At 29.1% G+C, this 23,034-nt stretch overlaps 1 protein-coding gene across 6 annotated transcripts in view; it reads left to right on the top strand.

The window, feature by feature from the left end:
* Positions 1–49: 49 nt before the first annotated feature.
* The window catches only part of LOC111675540, a 121,457-nt gene continuing 98,472 nt past the window's right edge, over positions 50–23,034 (top strand). Inside the window, exons 1-2 of one of the 6 annotated variants that reach the window (XM_046950421.1) lie at positions 50–1,585; positions 21,032–21,971. In XM_046950421.1, coding sequence (XP_046806377.1) covers positions 21,920–21,971 — 52 coding nt within the window. In that variant the 5' untranslated portion in view covers positions 50–1,585; positions 21,032–21,919. Of the gene's footprint in view, positions 2,497–21,031; positions 21,972–23,034 lie in introns of all 6 variants that reach the window. The other 5 variants (XM_046950418.1, XM_046950417.1, XM_046950420.1 and 2 more) reach the window with 5 other exon arrangements.

Below are 23,034 nucleotides of genomic sequence, written 5' to 3'. Positions count from 1 at the left end.
TGGTTCTCTGGTTTTACTTCTTTTCAATATATGCATGGACCAAGCCAGGCATGAGACTTTAAACACCAATTTATAGTCCCGGTGTTGGTAACACATCTGTTTCAAGGGATTGCAATAACACCAAGGTGGAGGTTTCACCAAGGAAACATGCCCCCTGGGGACGCTTCTCTAGATAATGGAAAAGAGATTAATTAATATAAACTATTCTTATATAAAGACAAACAAATTCCAGTTAATTTCCTTTGTCAGAGTTGGCCAGAGCAGTTTCGATGACCGCTTGAGTTGTGATTCGCTCAAAGCCCAGTCTTCCATCAATTGTGTGAATATCCTTTAGCTCAGAAAATATACGTCATTATAAGAATACTTAAAAATAGTTTTGAATAAAGTAAAACATTAGCGAGTATTGAAATATCTTTAAAATGATAACATAATCTAAGGGTAATCTAAGGGTTTATTAAAACCTTTGAATTTCAAACTAGAAAAAATTAAAAAAATAACGTAGAAAACCCCCAAATTAACAGTTTTATACTGTTATCTTTTATAAATGTTAAAATTCTGTTAAATATAAAAGTGATTGAAAATTGTTATAAACTGTCGTAGATTTCTTACCTTAACAGTGTTATACCAATACATTTAACTACAAAACTACAAAATTCTATTTGTTATGTTACAATCAAAACTCTTAAAAAGGACACTGTTAGTAAAATAAACTCTTAAATGAGTACATTCTTATTTGTAATAAATTGCAGGCTCTCACTCTCTTCGCCTCTCATTATGTACCAATTTATGATGGGAGCACTTTTTTATCTCTGTAGATATATCTCATGTGATTTTTACTTTTATGTTACAACTGAGAGTTTATTAAAATACCCGAAAACAATTTATTGTAACAACTAAAATGTTTTTATGTTTTTGATGTTTTTGGTTAGGGAGAAGTTGCTGTTTCTGCTGCTATTGGATGGATGGAGGAAGCATTAAATCTGTAAAATTCTCGTTTTAATCTTAAATAACAAAAGAATGAAAACAATAACAACTAGAACATAAAAGAGATATTAGAGCATCCAGAACCAGCAAACGACCGACAACATCAACATTAAAAATCTGTTTAAACGAACTGGATTTTTCTTACAACTAAAGGCTCTGCTATTTTCTAAATGTTAAAGGGAAAACAAAAATTACACCGCACGAGTAAAGATAAAGTGCTCAATAACAACAACAAGGGCAATAACGACAGAAATAGCAAACAACAATCAGTAACATTAGCAAAGCAAAAAAAAAATAAAACGAAAATGAGCAAAATTGTAAACAGGAGCAGCTGATGTGTGTTTGTGTGTGGTGGCAGCAACAGCAGTGTACCAACCAGCCAGCCAGCAAAACAGAAATTCATGTATTACAAAATGTATGCGTCTGTGTGTTAAGGAAAAATGGCAAAAGAATTCCAGCACATCACCGTGTCGCATGTCGGGACAGAGTCAAATGCCGTCAGTCCTTAAATTACTTCAGTACGAAGTGAAGCTGTCAACGGGATCGTGTATGAACATGTTTAATACAATGATGATACTAAATTAAATTCTATCAAATTTACGTACGTATGTACAAATAAACTATCAAACACTCGCATACTCAGTGAAGTCAGTCATTTAGACAGTCAGTCAGTCAGACAGATATTCACTCAGTAACTTACTCACAATAATACACGCATGCAACTGAATTGAATTGAACAAATGTACAACTGAAAATACGTAAATTCGTGCGTTTTCGTCTGCTCGCTTATTGTTCGCTCGTTGTTTCGTTTTATTTATACGTTTGTTATTTCAGTTGACCAAGTTAAAGAAGAAAGAAATTGAAAATAAAGTAAATAAAAAAAACGAAAATAAAAAAGAAATTATGATGTTACGGATGGATGGATGACAGTTATAATATTTGTTTCATTTGAATGCATTTTATGGTGTCTGTGTATGTGTGTGTGTGTGCTTTTACGAGTTTAAAAATTCTTTAAATTCATATAAATATGCATATGAGTCTGTGTGTATTTGTTTCTGATTTAATATCCGGTTCAATATTTTCCTTTTTTTTTTGTATAGTCCCTTTACATACCATGCTACAGTTTTACTTACCACAGTGCAAAATCAATTTATAACAAAATTTCATTTTTGTGTTCTCTAAAAATTCCGCAAATTCAATGGAAATCTTTACTTGTTTAATAGAGCCTCGCTGTTTATTTGTATTTATATGACTTTAAATTAAATTTTAATTCAATTATTAAACATAAAAGTTAATATCTTTAAATAAATTCGATAAATCTCTATTGAATTACAAAATGTGCATTAATAATGAAGAAAGTGAATTTCTCCTAAATAATTAAAATAATAATTAAACAAAAACAAAAGCCTACAAACTCAATTTACAAAACTATTGATGTAAATGAAAACTAATCACAATTTAATCAAATTGTCAAATATTTGACATGTAAAAACTTTATTGCTATTCATAAAGGTTTGTGGAATTTAATTTACATGTGATATTAGTATGGTAGTGGTTGAAACGAAATCATAAAACTAACTTAACATTAGGTTTTTAATATTTTTTAATTATTTTATTAATTTGTTTACTTTTTTGTTTAAATTTAATTAAAATTTTGAACTTTTAACCATTCAGGAGATTCAAATAGTTGTATAATTTTTTATAACTTCATAATACGAGTTTTAAAATTTTGTAAGATTCAACGGTATTCATAATCCAAAATAAAAATTTTGTTTGCAAGTTTTTCAAAAAAAAAAAAAAAAAACAATAGAATTTTAAAATATATTTTAGAAAACATCCTGATTGATAAACCGATTTTGGCACTCCTAAACCTTCTAATGGCGAATTTTTCCATTATATTGCTTTTTTTAAGTTTATTAAATAAATTTTCTAAAGGGGGGTTTATATGGCCGATTTTTATCAAATTTTTTAGAAAGATTTTAGTTCTTATAAAACTTATTTGTGTCAAAATTTGTACGTATATTGCTTTAACTAATGAAGTTGTAAACTGAACCTTTAACTTTATGTATGGGTCGATATCCGCCATACATCACATAAAAATATATTGTTCAAAACTGCATTACAACTGCTGTCTAATTAACGTTTCCTTTATAGAGGCTGGAGGTGTAATCGTGCTTCACCCGCACAATGGATTAAATATGACATTTGCCTATTAAAACTTGTATTTGGAAGATTTTTTTTCTTAATATTAATGAGTTTCATCAAATTCATTTACATCAAATTCATTTACGTATCCTTTTCATTGGCTGTTAAGGTAAAATTTGTGTAAATTTCGTTAAATGGAGTTGTTTTACTTTCATATTCAATTGCTAACTTAGTGGAGAGTGAAATAAATATTTTCGATAATTATTTAACTTCCCTAATCAATTTAATGAAGTTTGTCCGTCCGTATGTCCTTAAAGAAGTCATTAACAAAATATAGCCAGTAATTTTTAAGAGAATTTGATAAAATTTGGCACAAATGTTTCCATAATTTCAACTATGCCTCATATAAGTGAAGCTTGCGAAAAATATTTCTAATGTTTTAAAAATCTTTAAAAATACAAGTATGAATAAAAATTCATTGGCCAAATTTCATGTGAATTTGCCTATATTTGTAAATGAATTAGTCAAGGAAATATAGATGTACAAATAAAAATTATACAGGCACAGCTCTATCGGTCAAGAAATTTTAGAGTTAGAGGGAGTCAATGTTGGACATTTTAATGATATTACTAAGTGACCACAAAGGTCTTAAATTAAATGGCCTGAACGTTCTTTTGAAAAAAAAACCAAATCAACAAATACATTTCGGAAAATAGCTATTTAAACTCATTAAGACAACTTTTTGAAAAGTTGAAAAGCTACACCCAAATGTCTAACTTTGACCTCCTCTATATGCGGCAGTTCTTGACCGATAAAGTTGGATGTGTTTGATCTACAATCCAAAAGTAATACCCTTGATGCAAATTTCATTTAAATCTATTTGGTCACATGACATATAATTGTCCATATAATAATCACTCAATAGTCAACAGAAAAATCAACGAACTTAGTGAAATCCGACATATAAAATAATTGCATTTACAGTTGAGCCTTAGAATACTTTTCTACAGACGTACAGACAGACTTAATGGCATGCGGACTAGATCGTCTTAAATTTAATATTTATATTAGTCTAATCAAAAAATATAATAGTGTTTGTTCTAGAAATCCAATCTGATGTAAATAAATTAAAGCGAATTCTTCGGTTTGTTCAAAATTGGTTATCATGTACTTAAGATCCTCTTTTGAACTTAAATCATCAAAATTTCCCATTAACTAAGAAAATGTTCTTACTACTTAAGGTACATGAATATAAAGTTCATTATATTTTGAAATCAGTAAACGCAGTACATTGCAAAAATATACATAATTTGAAAATTTATCTAAAATTCGTCATACTAAGAAGACAATCTGATTGGGAGTTTGTTAAAACGAATTCTAAGTTTTGTTTAAAATCTAATTAATTAGGTCAATATGCAACTATTTCTGAACTAATCAAAATTTCTAACTAACTGATAATAAGTATTTTGGTTAAATGAAAATCAAGTTCATTTATTGTAAAATCTATAAAAACATCACATTGTGAAAAATAAATTTATATAATTTCGTAAATGCATATCTCATGTATTATTTTCTGATAATTAGGTCATTACAAAATATGAAAAATTCTTAAAAATTTACCGAGTAAGAGAAAAACTATGGGATTGACATACAATTATAAACATCCAACAATTACACAAAATATGGGAAACACCAAATTAAAAATATTGAGAAAATACATTAATCGGCTGAGACAGAACAACTTAATGATGTCTTGAATACGAAATGTAGTGAAGAAATCCTAAGGATAGATTCTGATCCAATGGGATAATATATGAATGATATTTGACCCCAGGCTAGATATGAAAATATCTATTAATCGAAATATATAAAATTTCTCTTATTTGATTTTAAACCAAGTCAACCCAATATTTAAAATATTACTTATGCATTTGTTTTGTGCAATAGAAAATTTTATTAAAATTCTTATTATAAATAACATAAACTGCAAATGATTTGTAAAGTACAAATAAGTAAATAATATATAAATATTATAAAAGTTGTTCAAACATATAATAGGTTTATTAAAAATTTATTAATTTAAATTTAATAATACTATTTTGTTTGCTATTTAAAACCCTATAAATGCCATTAGTTGATATTATTTAAAACACATAAGAGTATTAATCCATTATACATGCATACATAGATATGTGTAGAGATTGAGGAATTAGATAAGTTAAATTATTTTGCACTAAATGACACTATAATGAAAATATTAATTGCATTTTATATAAAGCAATTATTTTAATATTTATAAAAATTAAATAAAACTATTTAATGAGTTTAAATTCTTTAGAAATTGGAGATAATTACTAATAAAATAAAACAATGGAATGGAAATTAAATTAAAAATTTAATATTAACAACTGAAATGCAAAAGGGCGTAACAACACTTTTAAAAATCTAAATAAAATTAAAGCTTTTTATATAAATAACACATTTTCATACAAGCATTTTAAAACAACATCGATAAACACGTTTGAATACAACTGTTCCGCCATGCCTTCTTTCTTTCAGGTCTTTCTGTCTTGAGGAAATTACGCATTTGTTGTTACGCCTTTTTGCATTTTAATTGACGATATTCATAAGAATATCGCACGAATTGGGAAAGTTATTTGTTATAATAGTTATAGAAACAATATATTACAGACATGTTATTTTATTTTTTCAAAGATTAATATTTTCAATTTGTTGCGTCCCAAAAAAAGAAGCAATATTAAAATCCCCTCTAACGTATGATTGATATTTATAATACCTATATAATTCAATATTACTCATACGTACGTATATCTGTATAAATTCTAAACAAAACTCTAATTTTTTATCTTTAACACACAAACAAATATTCTTCGTTATTTTATTTCAAAAAAATGTCATCATAGTTTAAAATGTACATGTACATGCATATGTATGTATGCCCACAAATTTATATTTTTTATTTGCTTTAACTAACTAATAGTATCACACAAATTGAAAAGAATCAATATAAAATTGATTTAATAACCACATTTAAGCCGTTGAAAGATTAAATATTTATTTCGCAAACATTTTTCATAATTTTAAGCCGTAAATAGAAAACAACCTATATACAATATTTATTTATTTTTGTTTATTTCTTTTAATAGAATTTACCAGATCGAATTTATTCAATATTTTAACATTAAAAAACAGTATAAAAAAATTTAGTTTTAAATTGAATTTAGTTTTTTAACTACAAATATTTATAAATTGCTTAAAAAGCATTAATCTTAAATTTGTTAACTAAAAATATTTAAAAACCAGTAAGAAGTTATAGTCGGGCGTGGTCGACCATATAATACTATACACCTATATACGAATAAAATGTGATTTAGTTTTCATAATAAAGCATTTAAGTTGAATTGTACCTTGCCTCAGATATACTTAAGCCATTTATTGTTTATTAAAACTGTGGCTATTTAAGTAAAATTTTGATGGGGGCTTTTTATAGAGACTAGGGTCAAATGAGACCCTATAATTATAAAGTTCATCTGGGTCATCAAAGCTAGTATAGAACTTGGTTTTGCAGCTTTTTGTCGAGGTACGAGTATATTAATTAATTATGAATTTAAAAGCCGGGTTAAGTTCTATGGGGCCTAGGTGAAATAATGGACTGATGTTAACTATAGACTCAGAAAATGATCCTGAGCCGATTGGTATACTTTAAAGTGGGTGTAGGACCAATATAATTGTTCTTTACAAACATCAGCACAAACCCAATACACCCTCCCCACTAAAGTGGTGTAGGATATAATTAAATCACTTAATATTTTGTTTAATTTTACGAATTTATATTAAATTTATTCCTGAATTTATTTAAATTTAAATTAATTAAAGGATTTGTGTATTAGTGTGAGAATGTTTTATATTTATGGGCAATTTTGTGACAAGAAACCCAACTCGATTTGGATAAATTTTCACCCCATTTTGATTGGATAGCAAGCTAGTCCCAAATGTTCAGCTTTATTGGAGTTATATAGCGTCAAAGTTAGTAATTTTGATCATACAGGAATTTTTAAATTATTGCTGCTTTTACCTATCGGTGCTAGTAAAAATTGAAATGGTGTCAGCTCACCTAATATTGAGAAATGGACGAAAACTTTGAGAAATGGCATCACAGGATCAATTAAATTTTAGTTTTAGTTAGTATTTTGTAACACCGTTCCAAACCTAATATACGTACAAAAAAACTCATCAGAAATATGACTGACTTTCTCTCCAATATTTAAGTATATAGTGTTAAATAAATTCGTTTCATAAATACAAAAAAAATATATATTTTTGCATCTCATAGTATACATTAAGTGCCTGTTTCTCTAGAACAGAACTAGAACAGTTCATATTGAAAACAAAAATGTTCGTTTTCTATTAAAAGTTCGTTCGAATTAAGAGAGAATTAAGAAGAAATCATATACAAAATTAAATTAAGCTGCATATAAAAAAGCTTTAGATAGCTTGACCAGACAAACTCTGTGCGTGTGTTCGATAACTTTCGAGTGTAATAAAAATGTTAAAATTCACGTAAGAATACAGAATATACTAGTCTCTGGTTTCTTTCAGACAGGCAAACTGACAGACGTATAGTGAGACAAACAGAAAGACATGCAGATTGATATACAGACAGACTGATAGCTCAGTAATCTTAATCCTAATCAGAAAAAGACTAACTTATTTATAAATATATACATACACTCTTTCACCACTGATGGTGGTATTGATGATACTACAAAGCGATACTCCTTAATATGTTACTGGAATATATGCACACAGATAGAAAATCGATAGGAAATCGGTTCCCGTTTAATAAAGTGTTATAGGTTTTTTGCATTAGTGATCATGAGCTCCATAAGCATTAATTTGGTGAATCTTTATTTAATTTGGAGAAAATGAAATTATAGCAAGTAAGAGTGATATATTCGACTACGCCGAATCTTATATACCAAACATCAAACCATATGCAGTAAGTGGAATACTTCCCTATAAGCAGTAATGTACGTTAAATGCATTTTTTTTTTTGTGGACCGATCTTCACTAAATTAGTTAAATAGATTTTTGATCGTACGAAACTTATTTATATCGAATTTCAGTCAGTAATTAATTTTTTGGAGGGTAGGGTCAATTATGGACCGATTTTAATATTATTTTTTAAATAGAATTAAATATTATATTGTTCGACAAAGGAAGCAAAAATTATTTTATTAATTATACTCTGACTGCCTTATTTATAACAGGTTATTAGAGGTTTATATAACAAATTTTGTATGAAAAACTGTCTTATAAACCTTTTGATAAATTTTTATACCCTACACCACTATAGTGGTGAGGGTATTATGCGTTTGTTCTGATGTTTGTAACACTCAAAAATATTGGTTATAGACCCACCTTAAAGTATGCCAATCGGCTCAAAATCACTATCTGAGTCGATTTAGCTATGTCCGTCTGTCCATCCGTCCGTCCTTCCGTCTGTCTGTCTGTCTGTCTGTGTGTCCATATATACCTTGTGCGCACACTACAAGTCACAATTTTCAAGATAATTTGATGAAATTTGTTTGAAATCGGTCCATTATTTCGGCTAGCACCCATACAACCGTACCCCCCGCATCGGGCCTTTAGGCTTATAATTACGTTAAATGTTCTTTTACAGCAACTATTAAATTAAAATATTTTAAAATTTTTTGTAGTTTTTAACATATTTAAATATGTCGTCAAATATCAGAGTTTTGATATAAAAAAATAATTATGCTTATACGAGTGTTGATGCCAAACTTTTCATAAAGGGTATGATATCACAATTTCAAAAATATCATCTGAAAATATTTTTATTTTATTGTTTTCACAAATTCCTATATGTCTTAGGTATTTGTTACAAAAAAAATCCCATTAAACTACAAGTCACTAACAGATTATTAATTAAGTAACAATTTATTTCAATAAGCTCGTACAATTTGTCAACGAATCTTATTTTTGCGACAAAAAAAAAACTCAAACAACATAGGCTCCGCAAACAGCAGCCAAAACGGAAAAAGGCCCATCTCTGTAATGAGTAAATACTTTAAATAACGTGAATGAACAGTGACAAAGCTAATGTAATTTTTAAAATGAATTTTTCTTGTCATACTTGAAAAATAAAAATAAAACTAAAACAAAACGTGAAAAGAAAATCACTGCCATAGAAAAAATGTATTTGACAAAAACATCATGTTAAACATGGTTAGGAGAACAGAAAAAAAGGTTAGGGAAAATAAAGTAATACAGACGTACGCACTCACATACACATATATAATGAAAAATAAATAAGTGAAAAAATGAATGGATGAATGACTAACTGACTGACTCTGAACGAGTGAAAGTAAGTAACTAAGTAAGAGGGTTACGAAATGAATGAATGGTGTTAGGAAAATATAATGTAACATAAGAATAAGACAGCTGGAAAAAGAAAATATGAACAAACTGTGATTTTACCTTCGTCATTGTCATGATAATTAATTTAAAATGTACTACACAAACCGCTTCTTATGTTCTTGTTGGTATTCATTTATTTTTGTTGTTGTTCTATTTTAAATATTTTAAAAAATACAAGAGGGGTTTAGAGATCTAAATATGAAACAATACAAAAAGGAATGTATAACGAAAACACATACACACATTATATTATGTATAATAAACTTACTCTCAATACATACTTATGCATGTAAAGCTCTAGAGTATGAATGTATGTTGTTAAGTACTTGGAGAATATATGCATATGTATGTGTATTAGGTATAAGGACAACACTGAAATTTGTTAAAAAGTAACTGTATTATACATATTTTTATTGCTCTATACGAATTATGATTATGAAAACTATTTTTCAGGGGCCACTTGTATAATTTTTTGTAATACCAACTTTGTTAAGAGGCAATATTGTGGGCAAATTTAAACCTCTAGCTCTTTCCATTCGGATACTATTGTACTTTAAACAGATTGACATATAGAGGGACAGAGAGACAGACAGATTGTCAGACAGACGAACATAATTAGATCGTCTTACAATTTAGTAAGTACTGTCGTGCAAGTATATTTGAAATTATGGTCCAATTTTATAATTTCAACACTGGACCTAAAAATATTTTGTTTCACACGGACGGACATTGTTAAATCGATCTAAAATAATCGCAGAAATATATAATTCTCTCTGCACTATAGTAGTGAACAAAACAAGCTTGAAAATTAATATAAAACTGGGTCAATTATAGACCGATCCTCAGAAAATTTTGTGGATACATATTAGAGTATTCAAACGATTAATCGTCGTTCGGTTAATCGATTAATTTCTGACAATTACTCGTTCGAATAAATAAAAATTGTCAAATTTCAAATAACGAAAAAACTGAATAATTTCTATCAATTAACCGATTAAGAAAAACTCTCTATTTAGCAGTAAAATTACTATGTATTTTTTACAAAATTTAATATTTTTATAATAAATTTTCTTTTTTCCTTAATTTCTTAATCAATTTTCTATAATAAAAAAAAATTATTTAATGATTTTTGAAAAGAAATCATGGAAATAATTATATCGCTTGAAAAAATCTATGCGTACAGGAAATTGTGGACCATTAGTATTAATTCTGTGTATTCAGTTTTTCATAATCAGCTCTTATGCTCCTGTAAAAGGACTTTAAAGTTTAAAAGACGTCCGATTTCAAAAGATGGAATTCCAAATGTATATTAAAAAGTTGGTATTAATATTAATTTCAAATGAAGCTCTGCCTCGAAATAATATAATTTATTTCAAATCATCAAGATCATCAAGAAAGAATTGGAAATCTTAAAGATAATTTGTCTCAAAAAAGTAGTTAAAAGTTTTTGAGTCGAAAATGTAACCTCTTTAAATTTAATTTCTTTTTCGTTTTTTCTCTAAGTGAGACAGGTAAATAATATAGATAGAATGTACAGATTCCCAGCTTTCATTTGATACCAATATTAGCATTATAAAATATATATAAATATTTTAAATATTCGTTTGTAGTCCTTTAAACTTTGAAATCCTTTTATAAGGACATACAAATCGGAGTATACAATTCTATAAGTGGAATCTATTTTTACATGCTTATTAACTTTTCCATGTATGAATACTTTTTTCAAAATTGTTACAGGGTTTATATAAAGAAATTTCTTCTTAAAAGCAATAATAACATCTAGTTTCCTTTTATTCGAATAACCAAATAATTTTTAATTATCCGATTATTAACCGGCTAACGTACAACCTCAAATAATTATTTGTCGAATAACCCGAATAATTGAATATCCTAATACTTATATATTGATCCTAACAAACAAATACCTAACAAACAAACAAACTATGGGAAATTTTCCCGTTCGGACTCTATCTTGCTTTCAACAGACAGTTGGAAGGACATCTCTAGATTATCCTAGAATTTAATACGGACCTAGAATGTATATACTTTTGTAAATCTATGACTAATAATTCGATGTTTATTTATTATTTATTTACAAGCCTATAGATTAGTCCATAGACTGATCTATTTACTAGTGAATAAGAGATTGACAAATCTCTTATCTACGGACAGGTCTATGTTCTATCCTATTGACTATTTTATGTTTAGATCAAAGTTCATAGCTTCGTATTATCATCGGAATTTTATACAGAATAACCGAAGGGTTAGCCATGCCCTTCGGTAGAATTTAAGTAGAATACTATAAGAAATCACAATTTATAATTATTTTATTATTCAAAATTATTTTTTTAGTGTTTTTTTTTTCAAAAAATAAAACACAGTATTGCTTTTAATATCTTCAAAAATTTATAAATGAAGTAGTGCTATTTTCGTACACGAGTGTTTTTAAATAATAATACGCAAATATAGTTCTGGTGGTTGGGTCGAAAATCAACTCAATTTAAATCAAGTCAACACTGCTAGTTCGTAAAAAAAAATCATGGTAAGAACTTTTTAACTCTGTCAGCTATGTATATGTGTATATGTATGTATTTGTAAAAATCTGTTTTCCTGTATATGTTTGTAGATTTTGTTGACCTCTTTCAACATGAAATACCACTTGAATGAACTTTACAAAATTCAACATCACTCTTTTCTCCTCTCACTCCTTATTCTCAGGCAGACTTTTAGCATTACTCTGTTACAGCTGCACACTTGTATGAATATGAGATACACACAAACACACAAAGATTTTTTTTGTTTTCAGTTTCATTATTCGTTTAGGTACTAGAAGTCAGTTGGAAAGTAAGTGTCAAATTCAGATTCCAATATCCATCTATTCATTCGTATAGAATCAGTGGCCTGTAACACACATGAGATACATACATGCATACATATATTGACAATATTTAAATGTACGTGAATTTTGGCAAAAAAAAAAATGAAAACAAATAATAGATTTTGTATGTAACAATAGTGCTAAATATACATATACTCATATACATACCCCTCATTTTACACTTTGACTCAAGTATTGTGTGACTATGTAAAGCTGATATTTCTGGCAATAGAAATTATTCGGTACCCACATCACATACAACAAGTGAAAAAGTCACTTTGTTCAGGAAAAAAATATCATATGATTACAACCAAAAAGTTTTGCTTAATTTAATTTATTTTAAAGATGAAAAAGGACTTTATGTAAAACAATATCGAAATAAAATAAAGGGTTTCGTCAATTGATTTCTTGCCAATAAATAGTAATATACATACATATGCTACGATTGATGGCTTATACGCACTATTTATGAACTAATATCATTATGGATAAATCTGTTTAACAATTTTTATCACTGTTTTTAAAATGGTAAATTTTGCTTCCTTTGTTTTTCTTTTCATTGTGTATGATACGTGATGTACAAGTTTAACATAATTTTTGTTGTCACAATTTTTTTTAGTAAAAATTTTGAAAATCGAATATCACCTAAATTTAGGTAAATAATAGTTGAGGTTTTTAAACTCTAATTACTTAATTAATTTTGTTATTGGGTTGGGACAATGCATGGGAGCTTTGACCAATTATTCACCGATTATATTATTTGGTCATGAGTAATGTGCGTTTGAGTGATATACAAAAGTGAACCTTATATCGGAGCTATGAATAATTATATACCTACCGATAAAAAATGTTTACAACCACATTTCTGTATATAAAATCAATTTTTGTGAAAAATTTTCTATGATATCCATATTTGGTAATGCGTAATGTGATTTTTAGTGATTTTGGGAGGAGACCTTGTATGGGAGCTATAACCACATATGGACAGATCTAGAGTTTTTCATACGAAATCTTTTTTTGAAGTTTTTTATAAAGATACCATTATTTTGAAAGAAGTTGTTAACAATTAATAAATTTTAAAGGAATAAAAAAACATTTGTTTTAAATTTTTTTAAATTCTAATTCATAACTTTTCTTGATGTTAACCAATTTTGCTCATTTTCAACGCCAAAATGGACAGACAGATGGATGGATATGAATGAATATGGACATGAAGTCGTAGTGCTTTACGTGAGTACCTGGCGTGTTGTCCTATCTTGGTGGTGGTACGGTGGTACTTTTTCAACCACTAGGTGAGTAAAAAGTAAACAACTCACCACTGCAACTTTGTTTTTCTTGCACACAGGTTGCAATATTTATACATGGATGTTCCGGCTCAAGTACTCGAGCTATATAATCTCCTGACATAGTAGTCATGTTGGGCAAAGACAGGTGTCTTGAGTAAGCTCAATCTACCCCAACATAATGTCGCTCAACCACATTACTATGGTTATGTTGCTTCGGCAACAGCACCTAGAGGGACGTAATTGGTAGTCACATGGATCATAATAATTGACAAGACCTTATTTCAGAGGTCACAAAGACTTACTGTGATAAGTTGAGCATACACTAGGAAAATCCCTAAATACATCAAAGTGAGGGCAGTGACGACCTTGCACCATGTCCATCCTTCCCTTATTGTTAGATTAAAGATTCTAACATATCACTGCACCAACTCCGTCTGCCAAATCCATCAGATACTCCATTCTCTCTGTAGAATGCAAGTAGACATCAGAAGCGTCACAAAAAAAATATTTTCATTATTAGCTCAAATCCAAAATTTTCTTAATCCACCGTCATGCTCTGTAATTCGTACCGGTCCAGCATCTACGATAACAGAAATGTATCATGAAAATCATGTTCACCGTATATCAGTCTTTTAACCAAGCAGCCCTCTTCTCACGATTTGGGTTTTAACCACAGCCACTACGTGGATCCCGAAGGAACCTTAACCAACTGACCAGCCAGGACATAGTCCTGCGGACAACATTTACCCGTAATACCAGATTATGTGTTGCTATAGTTAGACTCCTTTTCAATACACCATGATATGACACTCGTCAAGGAAACATGCCCGGAGGAGTGATTATTACTATTGTTTTTCTCTCTATGTTGCTAATACAGATATGTGCGTAGATCTCATATTTTGTATGTTACGAACCTAATAAAGTCCTTCTATGCTATGTTATTATTTATTTAATAGTTCTTTTGGTTTATTTAGAATTTCAAATATCATGGGATTCAATTAGTTGTTGCTATATATTCAATAATTATACATAATATTTGGTGTTAAATAGTGTATGTATGTTTGTACAATCAAAAGCATTTTCAGAATTAGAATACAATGAAATGAAATATCACGTATTTTCACAATTCCAGTTATTTTTTCGTATCTATGATTGAATTTCCTAATATTTTTTTTTATAACCATACAAGTATGAGTGTATATGAGTTTATCCTCGTATTTTATTTCATTTAATATTTTTGATCCTTGCGGCCCTTTTTATTTAGTCTGTTTATTAAAATATTGTATACTCTACATATATAAATACGTTTTTTTTTTTCTTGTTTGGTTCAGCATTTCGTTCTGGTTCTTTTCGTATTTTTACTGGTTTATTAAGTTTTTGTTATTGAAATTAAAAATAAACTTTGTTGGCTCGTTTATACTCTTACAACTAAATGTGGTTACGTTGAATGAATGCTGTTTCATTCAAATCCATACAAATTGTAGCCAAAAAATATTTTAGTTTTATTAACGGCAACAACAATAACGTAAACAACAACGATAATAACAAATAACACAAACCGTCCAAATAGCCTTTGAGCATTTTTTTTTGATGAATTCATTGTGGAATACTTGTTTAGTAACCCGGACAACAAGAGCAGGAGCAGCATCACAAAAGGATTTAAATTTTGTTGTGCATTGCACTATAAAAATTTTATAATACTCTTACGGAAAAAAGGTGTCAGCCAAAAAATATAGTCCTTAAAAAGTGGAAAATATAAATCTAAATTATTTGTTTCATTTATTTAGTTTGTGGTTACTTTATAATAAATTTAATAAAATAAATTAACACTTTCTTTTGTATTGTTTCAATTAAGTTTGTTCTATTATTAACTAAAGAGTTTTCTATTATACAAATATTAGTATCTGAAACCTATTGAGTAAAATCTTTTAAATTTGAACAAAAATATGTACTTTTTATTTTGTAAATGTATAAAAAAGATTTTTTATATGGAAATTTTTATATCTATACTAATGATTTTCATTTATAAATAAAATCAATAAGTAATTTTAGTAATTGTTCAAATTCCTGTTTATACCCTAGAACACTATAATGGGGAGCGTATTATGCATTTATGCTGATGTTTGTAACTCCCGAAGATATTGCACCCACCTGTAACTCCCGAAAACTTACACCCACCTTAAAGTATACCAATCGGCCCAGTCATTCAGTCTGTCCGTCTGTATGTGTGTCGTGCAATTTTTAAGATAACTTGTCGAAATTTTGCACCGACTTAAAATTTGGAAAAAATAATAAAAACAAAATCGAATTATTTTTTGAGTCAATCATGAAGTCTAAGTGCTTTACGTGAGTACCTGGCGTGTTGCCCTATTTCACGGTGTTACTTTTTCAACCACTGGATGACTAAAAAGTAAACAACTCACTACAACCCATTGTGTATCTTACACGCAGGTTGATTAACTTCCAAGATGTAAAACATCACTTCCGTTTACAACGCAGATAGGATGGCCTCTGTTGATTTGGCAACAGCACCTAGAGATGTTACCGGTAGACCGAAGTACGAATCCACCAAATAAGTCGAGACTTGGTTCTTACTCACAAAGACACACTGTGGTAATTCTGATATGAATAGAGTTTATGAAAATATCTGGAGAAGGAAAGAAAATTCAATGATATCATTTGTATACGATACCTTTAATCCATCATCAGACAACCCAACACACTTCCCATTTATCCGACACATTCATAAGAGACAAACATACGACACATTTATTATAGGTACACGAATGGGTGAGGCTCGCATACCTCAAATTCATCCCGTACCATATACAATTAATAGCAACTCATTTCCAACGCTCAGTCCCACAGTCACTCGACTGCGGGGTATATGTTGTTTTGGCAACAGCACCGAACTTATCCCAAAATACTGACTATTATCATGCATCAGTCTTTCAACCGCCATTTACTCTCCCCGCGAATTTGGGTTTAAACCACAACTACTACGTGGATCCCGAAGGAACCTCAACCAACAGACCAGCCAGGACATAGTCCTGCGGGCAACTGGCCACCCGTAGTACCATATTATGCGGTGCTCTGATCTGACCTCTGGCAATATATGCAAGGACTAAACCAAACAGTAGACTGTAACTAATATTTTAATCCCGGTCAGATTGGATATATTGGCCACCTCTCTATACCCCGTGATTGCAATAACATCATGGCGGAGGTAACATGCCCTCTGGAGGATCTGAGTTAGTCAGTCCATATAAACCTTGTAATCAAATTGCAGCTTGCAATTTTAAATATAATTAAAATCGGTTAAGATCGGTTCATTATTTCATCCAGCCACCATAAAACTGATCCCCGAATAGGGCTTGAGAAGCTTTCAATCAAACTATAGCTAGCAAATGTAATGGTACTCGTTATATACTCGAGGTATATACTTTGTTCCAGCAGAATTTTCAAAATTAACGCGTCTCACTTCATCCTAAAAATGTCCAAAATTCCCTTTAAAAAAGCTAATGACGCGATAAAATCCAGAATAAATGCATTGTATTACATCCACCAAATTTTATAAAAATTGGTCCACATTTTCACTAAGCTTCGATACAATTCCGATAAAATCTTTAACTCATTATAAAACTAAATGTAATTTCATTAAAAAATATTTTCTTTTGTTTGTCTCTGCAAATATAACAAATGGATTTTTTCTGATAAATTATAAAGTTTAAAAATGCATATTTCAAGAAAAAAAAAGAAGAGACAAACTCAAATAGTATAAAAATGCATAACTAGCAAAATTACAAAAACATAAATAATGTTTAAACTTATGCTTATTTTCTGTTACTTTCTTTTTCCTGCATTTGAACATTTCTTTTGCGAACTTTAAATGTGTAAAATTTGTGAGTACCCGGCAGTTTTATAGATAAAACAATGTCTAAAGAAACATTGAAACAATTTTTATATATTATAACAGTTGATGATATACAAATTAATCGTATGAATCCAAAAATATTAACAGTAAATTAAAAGACAGAAAGAGGTTCTTACTGTAATACAAGCACTTGCCCCACAAAGGCAAGCAAATTCATACGAGCCATATGTAGAATTAAACTTAAGTTCGCCATAGTTATTGCGAACTGCAGGAACATATTTAAATACTGTTGGTAGTTGTCGTTGTTGCGGTGGTATGTAATTCAAATTGGGCTTAAAGTACTTTCATACTTGGGATATACCATGTAATCTCCAGCAATCCACAACAACAAACTATAAGAAGGCACGAATGAAATGTGAGTAAAAAATATACCAAAAGAATGATTCATGGTTAAATCCTCCTCATGTTCATTTTGGTACTTTTATTTCTTCTCCGTTTGTTTCATCCTCCTACTTTTATGCTCATATTTTTGTTGCACCCATAAAGTGTATGAAAGTAGTATTTATACATATACATATTTAGTTGGGAATTGCATATAAAACCACAAAAATGCATATAGACACGAATAAAAAGAATATTTTATACTTATATGAAAAGTTTTATGCTCGTATCAAGATAAACTTTTGTATTTTAGAATTTCTTTATTTTATGAAGGTATTTAAAATTTTATAATTTTTTTAAATAAAATAAATGTTAAACAAAAGTTTCTTTTACACATAAAACTATGTATATACGTATGTGTAATTTTGGGCATTCTAACTTTTTTAAGAATATGTATTTTCATCTTTTTTTAAATTTACATATCGGAAATATGTATATATAAGTGTTTATTTTTAAATAAAATTTATTTGTATCAATATGTTTTATCAATAATGCACAAATGCTTATGAAATGTGGGAAAAATATTTACTTATTTTTTTATAAAAGTTTTATATTTTGAAACTAGATACTTGACTGCATGTTCTCTTTATTCAGAAGTCCAGGAGTGTTTTACGATGTACACTCGTGGAACAGAATCCAGCTCTCAATCACAGAGGGCTAAAGACGACTCACCGCCGTCTCTTTTTCAACAAGATTTTACAAAACTGGTTTCTCATCTGAAATGGGTCTTATTTCATTTATTAGTGTTTAAAAATTTCCGGTGCAAAATGTAAGTTACCAATCCGAAATTACAATACTCTAGCAACTTTAACATGCTCTGGTAGAATTCTCTATGCACAAAATGTCGAATTGAATTGAAATGTTTTTTTTAACTGAAGTACTCAAGAATTATGAGTAAATATTACGACACGTGGCAATCAACACTCAGTTTAGTAATGGATACTGAGTGTATCATCTTTAACCAATGGGTGAACTTTCACCATCACTGTCCCATTGCGTAATTTAGAAGTCGGTCGCAATTTACGTATGTATATGGAATTTCAGGTCCACTATACGTGCACATTGCTCGAGCTATCTTATACCTGACCATTGCTGCATCGTTGCCAAACTTCCGAGACAACTTCCGTTTACTACCACACAGATGGATCGGTAACAGCACCTATAGATGTAACCGGTAGATTGAAATACAAATACATCAAATAATCCGAGACTTTGTTCTTACTCATAGGGACACACTGTGGTAAATCTGGTATGAACAGAGTTAACTCCGAACATACCTGGAAAAGAATGGAAAATTTAATGGCGACACTTGTATAAGAAACCTTTCAACACGATCATTCAACAAAGAAGTCGTTTCATTTATCGGATACATTCATAAGAGAAAAACATACGTCACACTTATTATAGGTATGATATACCTATACCCCTCTCACTCACTCTGTGTCATAAACAATTGACACCAACAAAAATGCTTAGTTCCACAATCACTCCTTTGTGGGTATCTGTTGTCATCGCAAGAGCATCGAACTTTATCATGCACTCTTTCTGCGAATTTAAGTTTACACTACAGCCACTACTTAGATCCCTAACATATCAATCCCAGAACTAGCTGGGGAGTGAAGTAACATAATCAGTTTATAGTTCAGGCAGACTATATGTACTGGTGCCACCCTTTAACCTCGGGATTACAATACACCAAGATGAGGGTCTTTTATCAACATCCCTAGGGGGCTCATTTTAGTTAGTTAATCTGTATTTTTCAATATTTTAAACGAAGCTCAGTACTGCCTGTGCTTTCGGAGAGTCATATATGGTAAACCGAATTTCCAATTATAATTCACAAGACTTATTTTGTTGGAACAGGATCCTAGGGCCAAATTATTCTAATGATCTTACCTCATCAAGAAAAAATGAGGTGTTAACAAAACATCTAGCTTTCTGGATCTATCAATTGGTTATAATGAAAAATATTCTTGGTCTTTCCTTGACAATTTTACATGGGGTCGAACCAGAGAACTAAGATGTCCATTAAGGGTACATGTGGTGCTTGTCAAATTCGGGGGATGAGCATGTTGGGTAAAATACTAATATACGGCAAAGACTATAATTTGGAATAAATTCGGTGCTGTTGCTAAGACAACAGACACTACCAGAGGAGTGACTATAGGGCTAAGGGTTGGAAATGAATTTTTATGTATATATGATACAGGATGGACGTAAGGTATATAACATATATAACATACCCAACCGTATGCTGTTCTCTATGAGTATATCGAATGAATGAGAAGTGTTCTTGATTGAATAGTTATGAATGAAAGGTATCTTGTACAGCAATATCCATCCAGGTATGTTTACGGCTTACTCTGTTCATACGAGATTTATCACAGGTTGTAAACTTCCGCTTTCAACCAAACATAAGGGATAGCCCTTGTTTTATATTTTGGAAGTTTAACTGCAGTGATAAGATAGCTCAAATACTTGAGCAAAGTGTTTTCCACTGACATATAAGAATGTGGGTTATGGTTCAAAAGTAACACAGTGAAATCACAACAGGTGTTCACATAAACCACTTTGACTTTTTATGCCAAGTCAAGATTGATTAGAGCAAAGCTATACAAATTCCAAAAAAAAAATGAAAATGACAACTTTTGAAACCAATGTCTTCCAATAGGGAAGATATTTGCACCAATATTAAGGTTATTGAATAGTAGTTTAGACACGAAAGGAATGGCCATAAATTCTCTCTTTAATATTTTTCAAGATTTCTCTTAGTAAACAACGTTGTCAAGAAGAATTCGCAAGCTAGGTCAATTTTTACGTCTTGAGTTTAACTTTTTCTAGAGTTAACATTATTTAAGGATTTATTGAATTTAAAATTAAATATACACACGCATTCACATATACCAAAAAACAGCACACAAAAAATATGAATTAATTTTCTTCCTTATAATTTTTTTGTAGCCAAACACCAACCAAAATAACAATGTTGTTTTTGTAACACATTTCATAAAATAAACCAGCGGAAATAAAAATGAAAAGTGTCAGTGAAAAAAACGAGGCAAAAAATAAACCAACACAAATATTATGAAATAAAATTTCAACTGTAACAGCAAAAATATGATTGTATACTGAAACATTTATCATCAGATACGCATATACATGAATCTGCAATGTTCCAAGGTTCTTGCATCTTATACAGCTTACTTGTGTATAATACCTTAAGACAATTTCCTTTTCTTTTTTATAAGCCAAACAGCAGTGAAAGAAAAGTGTAAAGAAAATAAAGCATTTTAACGGGTTTCCTGTAGAAAATAACTCATACTAACACAACTAAGCTTATTTTACGCATTTCCGTTTGGTTTTCTTACTATCTCCGTGTTTTTTTTTTTCTCATTTTCAAAGTGTTCGCGTGCAAAAAAAAACTAAAGTAATCACATAATTCTGGCAAATGTTTAGCAACAAATACATTATGTTTTACAATTTATAAGAAGTTTTTTTTTTTCTTCACAAAAAAAGATATTTATTTGTATTGTGAGATTATGATAAGGTTTGTTTTTTTTCAAAATCACATAAAAATATGTTAAAAAGACTTTATAAATTCAAATTTTCATTTATTAAAAAAAATAACTATTTAGAAAATGAATGACAAAACGAAAAATCACAGATATTATTTTGAATTCAAAGGATTATTGCAGCTGCAGACTACAACAACAAAAATTGGCCGCCTATAATTTTTATCAATAATTCAAACTTAAACCAAAAAAATAAATCCCAAAAACTATAAAAACAACCACAAAATCACCAATAAATACAATCAACTTGCATCAGATCCATACTCAGATTTAAACAATGAATGCCATGCACCACATACTCGTATTATTGATTACTCTTTTAACAAATGGTAAGTAGAAATATGGTATTTTATATATATATATTTTTTTTGTTTTTGTATATATTTTTGATTGAATACATTTTCCATTGTTGTTACCAAACTTCAAACCGAAATCATACCAAAGTTTTATTTTATTAATATTTATTCTATAAAAATATTGGATATTTTTCTTCTTGCCAAAACATTTAATAGAAAAATATTATTAACAGTATATCAGAGTCAAATTGTGTGGTATGTATACAATCGTAAAAAATATACGAGGGTGAATAAAAAAAAAAAATTAATTTTATATATATTTTTTTTAAGAATCATTGTATAATTCTTAATAAATACAAATCCTGTTTATTTTCTACTTTCCTAACAAAGTAAAAGTATTTGTCAACAATTATCAATTAGACCTCGTAGTTTTAAAATTGATTGTATACATATATTGTATTAAATGAAATTTGTTTTTTTCTACATGTTTATATGATGTACATTTATTGTATGTCTAAAAGTCATTTTATAAAATACATAATACATACTTCAAAACAAATATGCCTATAAATTTTTATATGTTTATCAATAACAAATTTGTCATAAAGTCGTAAAATGTTCTTTTTAAGAGTTGGTTAAGTCTGCATCATAATACTAAAATTATGTATTAACTTTTGATTGAAAATAAAAAAAAGAAAATTATGTACTTAAATAACAAATGAATATCGTAAATATTTGGGTTTTTTTTTAATGATATTAGAGACCTTGAATTGTATTTCGAAATTTAAAAGTTTAAATTAATTCAGCGATTTTAAGGTATTTCTAATAATACAAAATTCTTTAAAAACTATTTTCTTGTAACTTTTAATTTGTTTAAGCGAGCATGAGGGTTTGCATGAATCTAGTGTGTATAATTATCATTCTTAATCACTCTAAAAAAATTTTGTGAAAAGTGTGTAATTATAGATCCTGAAACCTATATCCTTTAATGCGTATATTTGTTAAGCTTATGGAATTTCATAAAATAATTATTTTTAACAAAGATCAAAAAAACATTTACAAAACAATTATATTAAATACGGTAAATATAGTGGGA

This window comes from Lucilia cuprina, chromosome 4 (assembly GCF_022045245.1).
Source record: "Lucilia cuprina isolate Lc7/37 chromosome 4, ASM2204524v1, whole genome shotgun sequence".
Taxonomy (NCBI): domain Eukaryota; kingdom Metazoa; phylum Arthropoda; class Insecta; order Diptera; family Calliphoridae; genus Lucilia; species Lucilia cuprina.
This window is presented reverse-complemented; position numbering and strand designations above follow the sequence as displayed.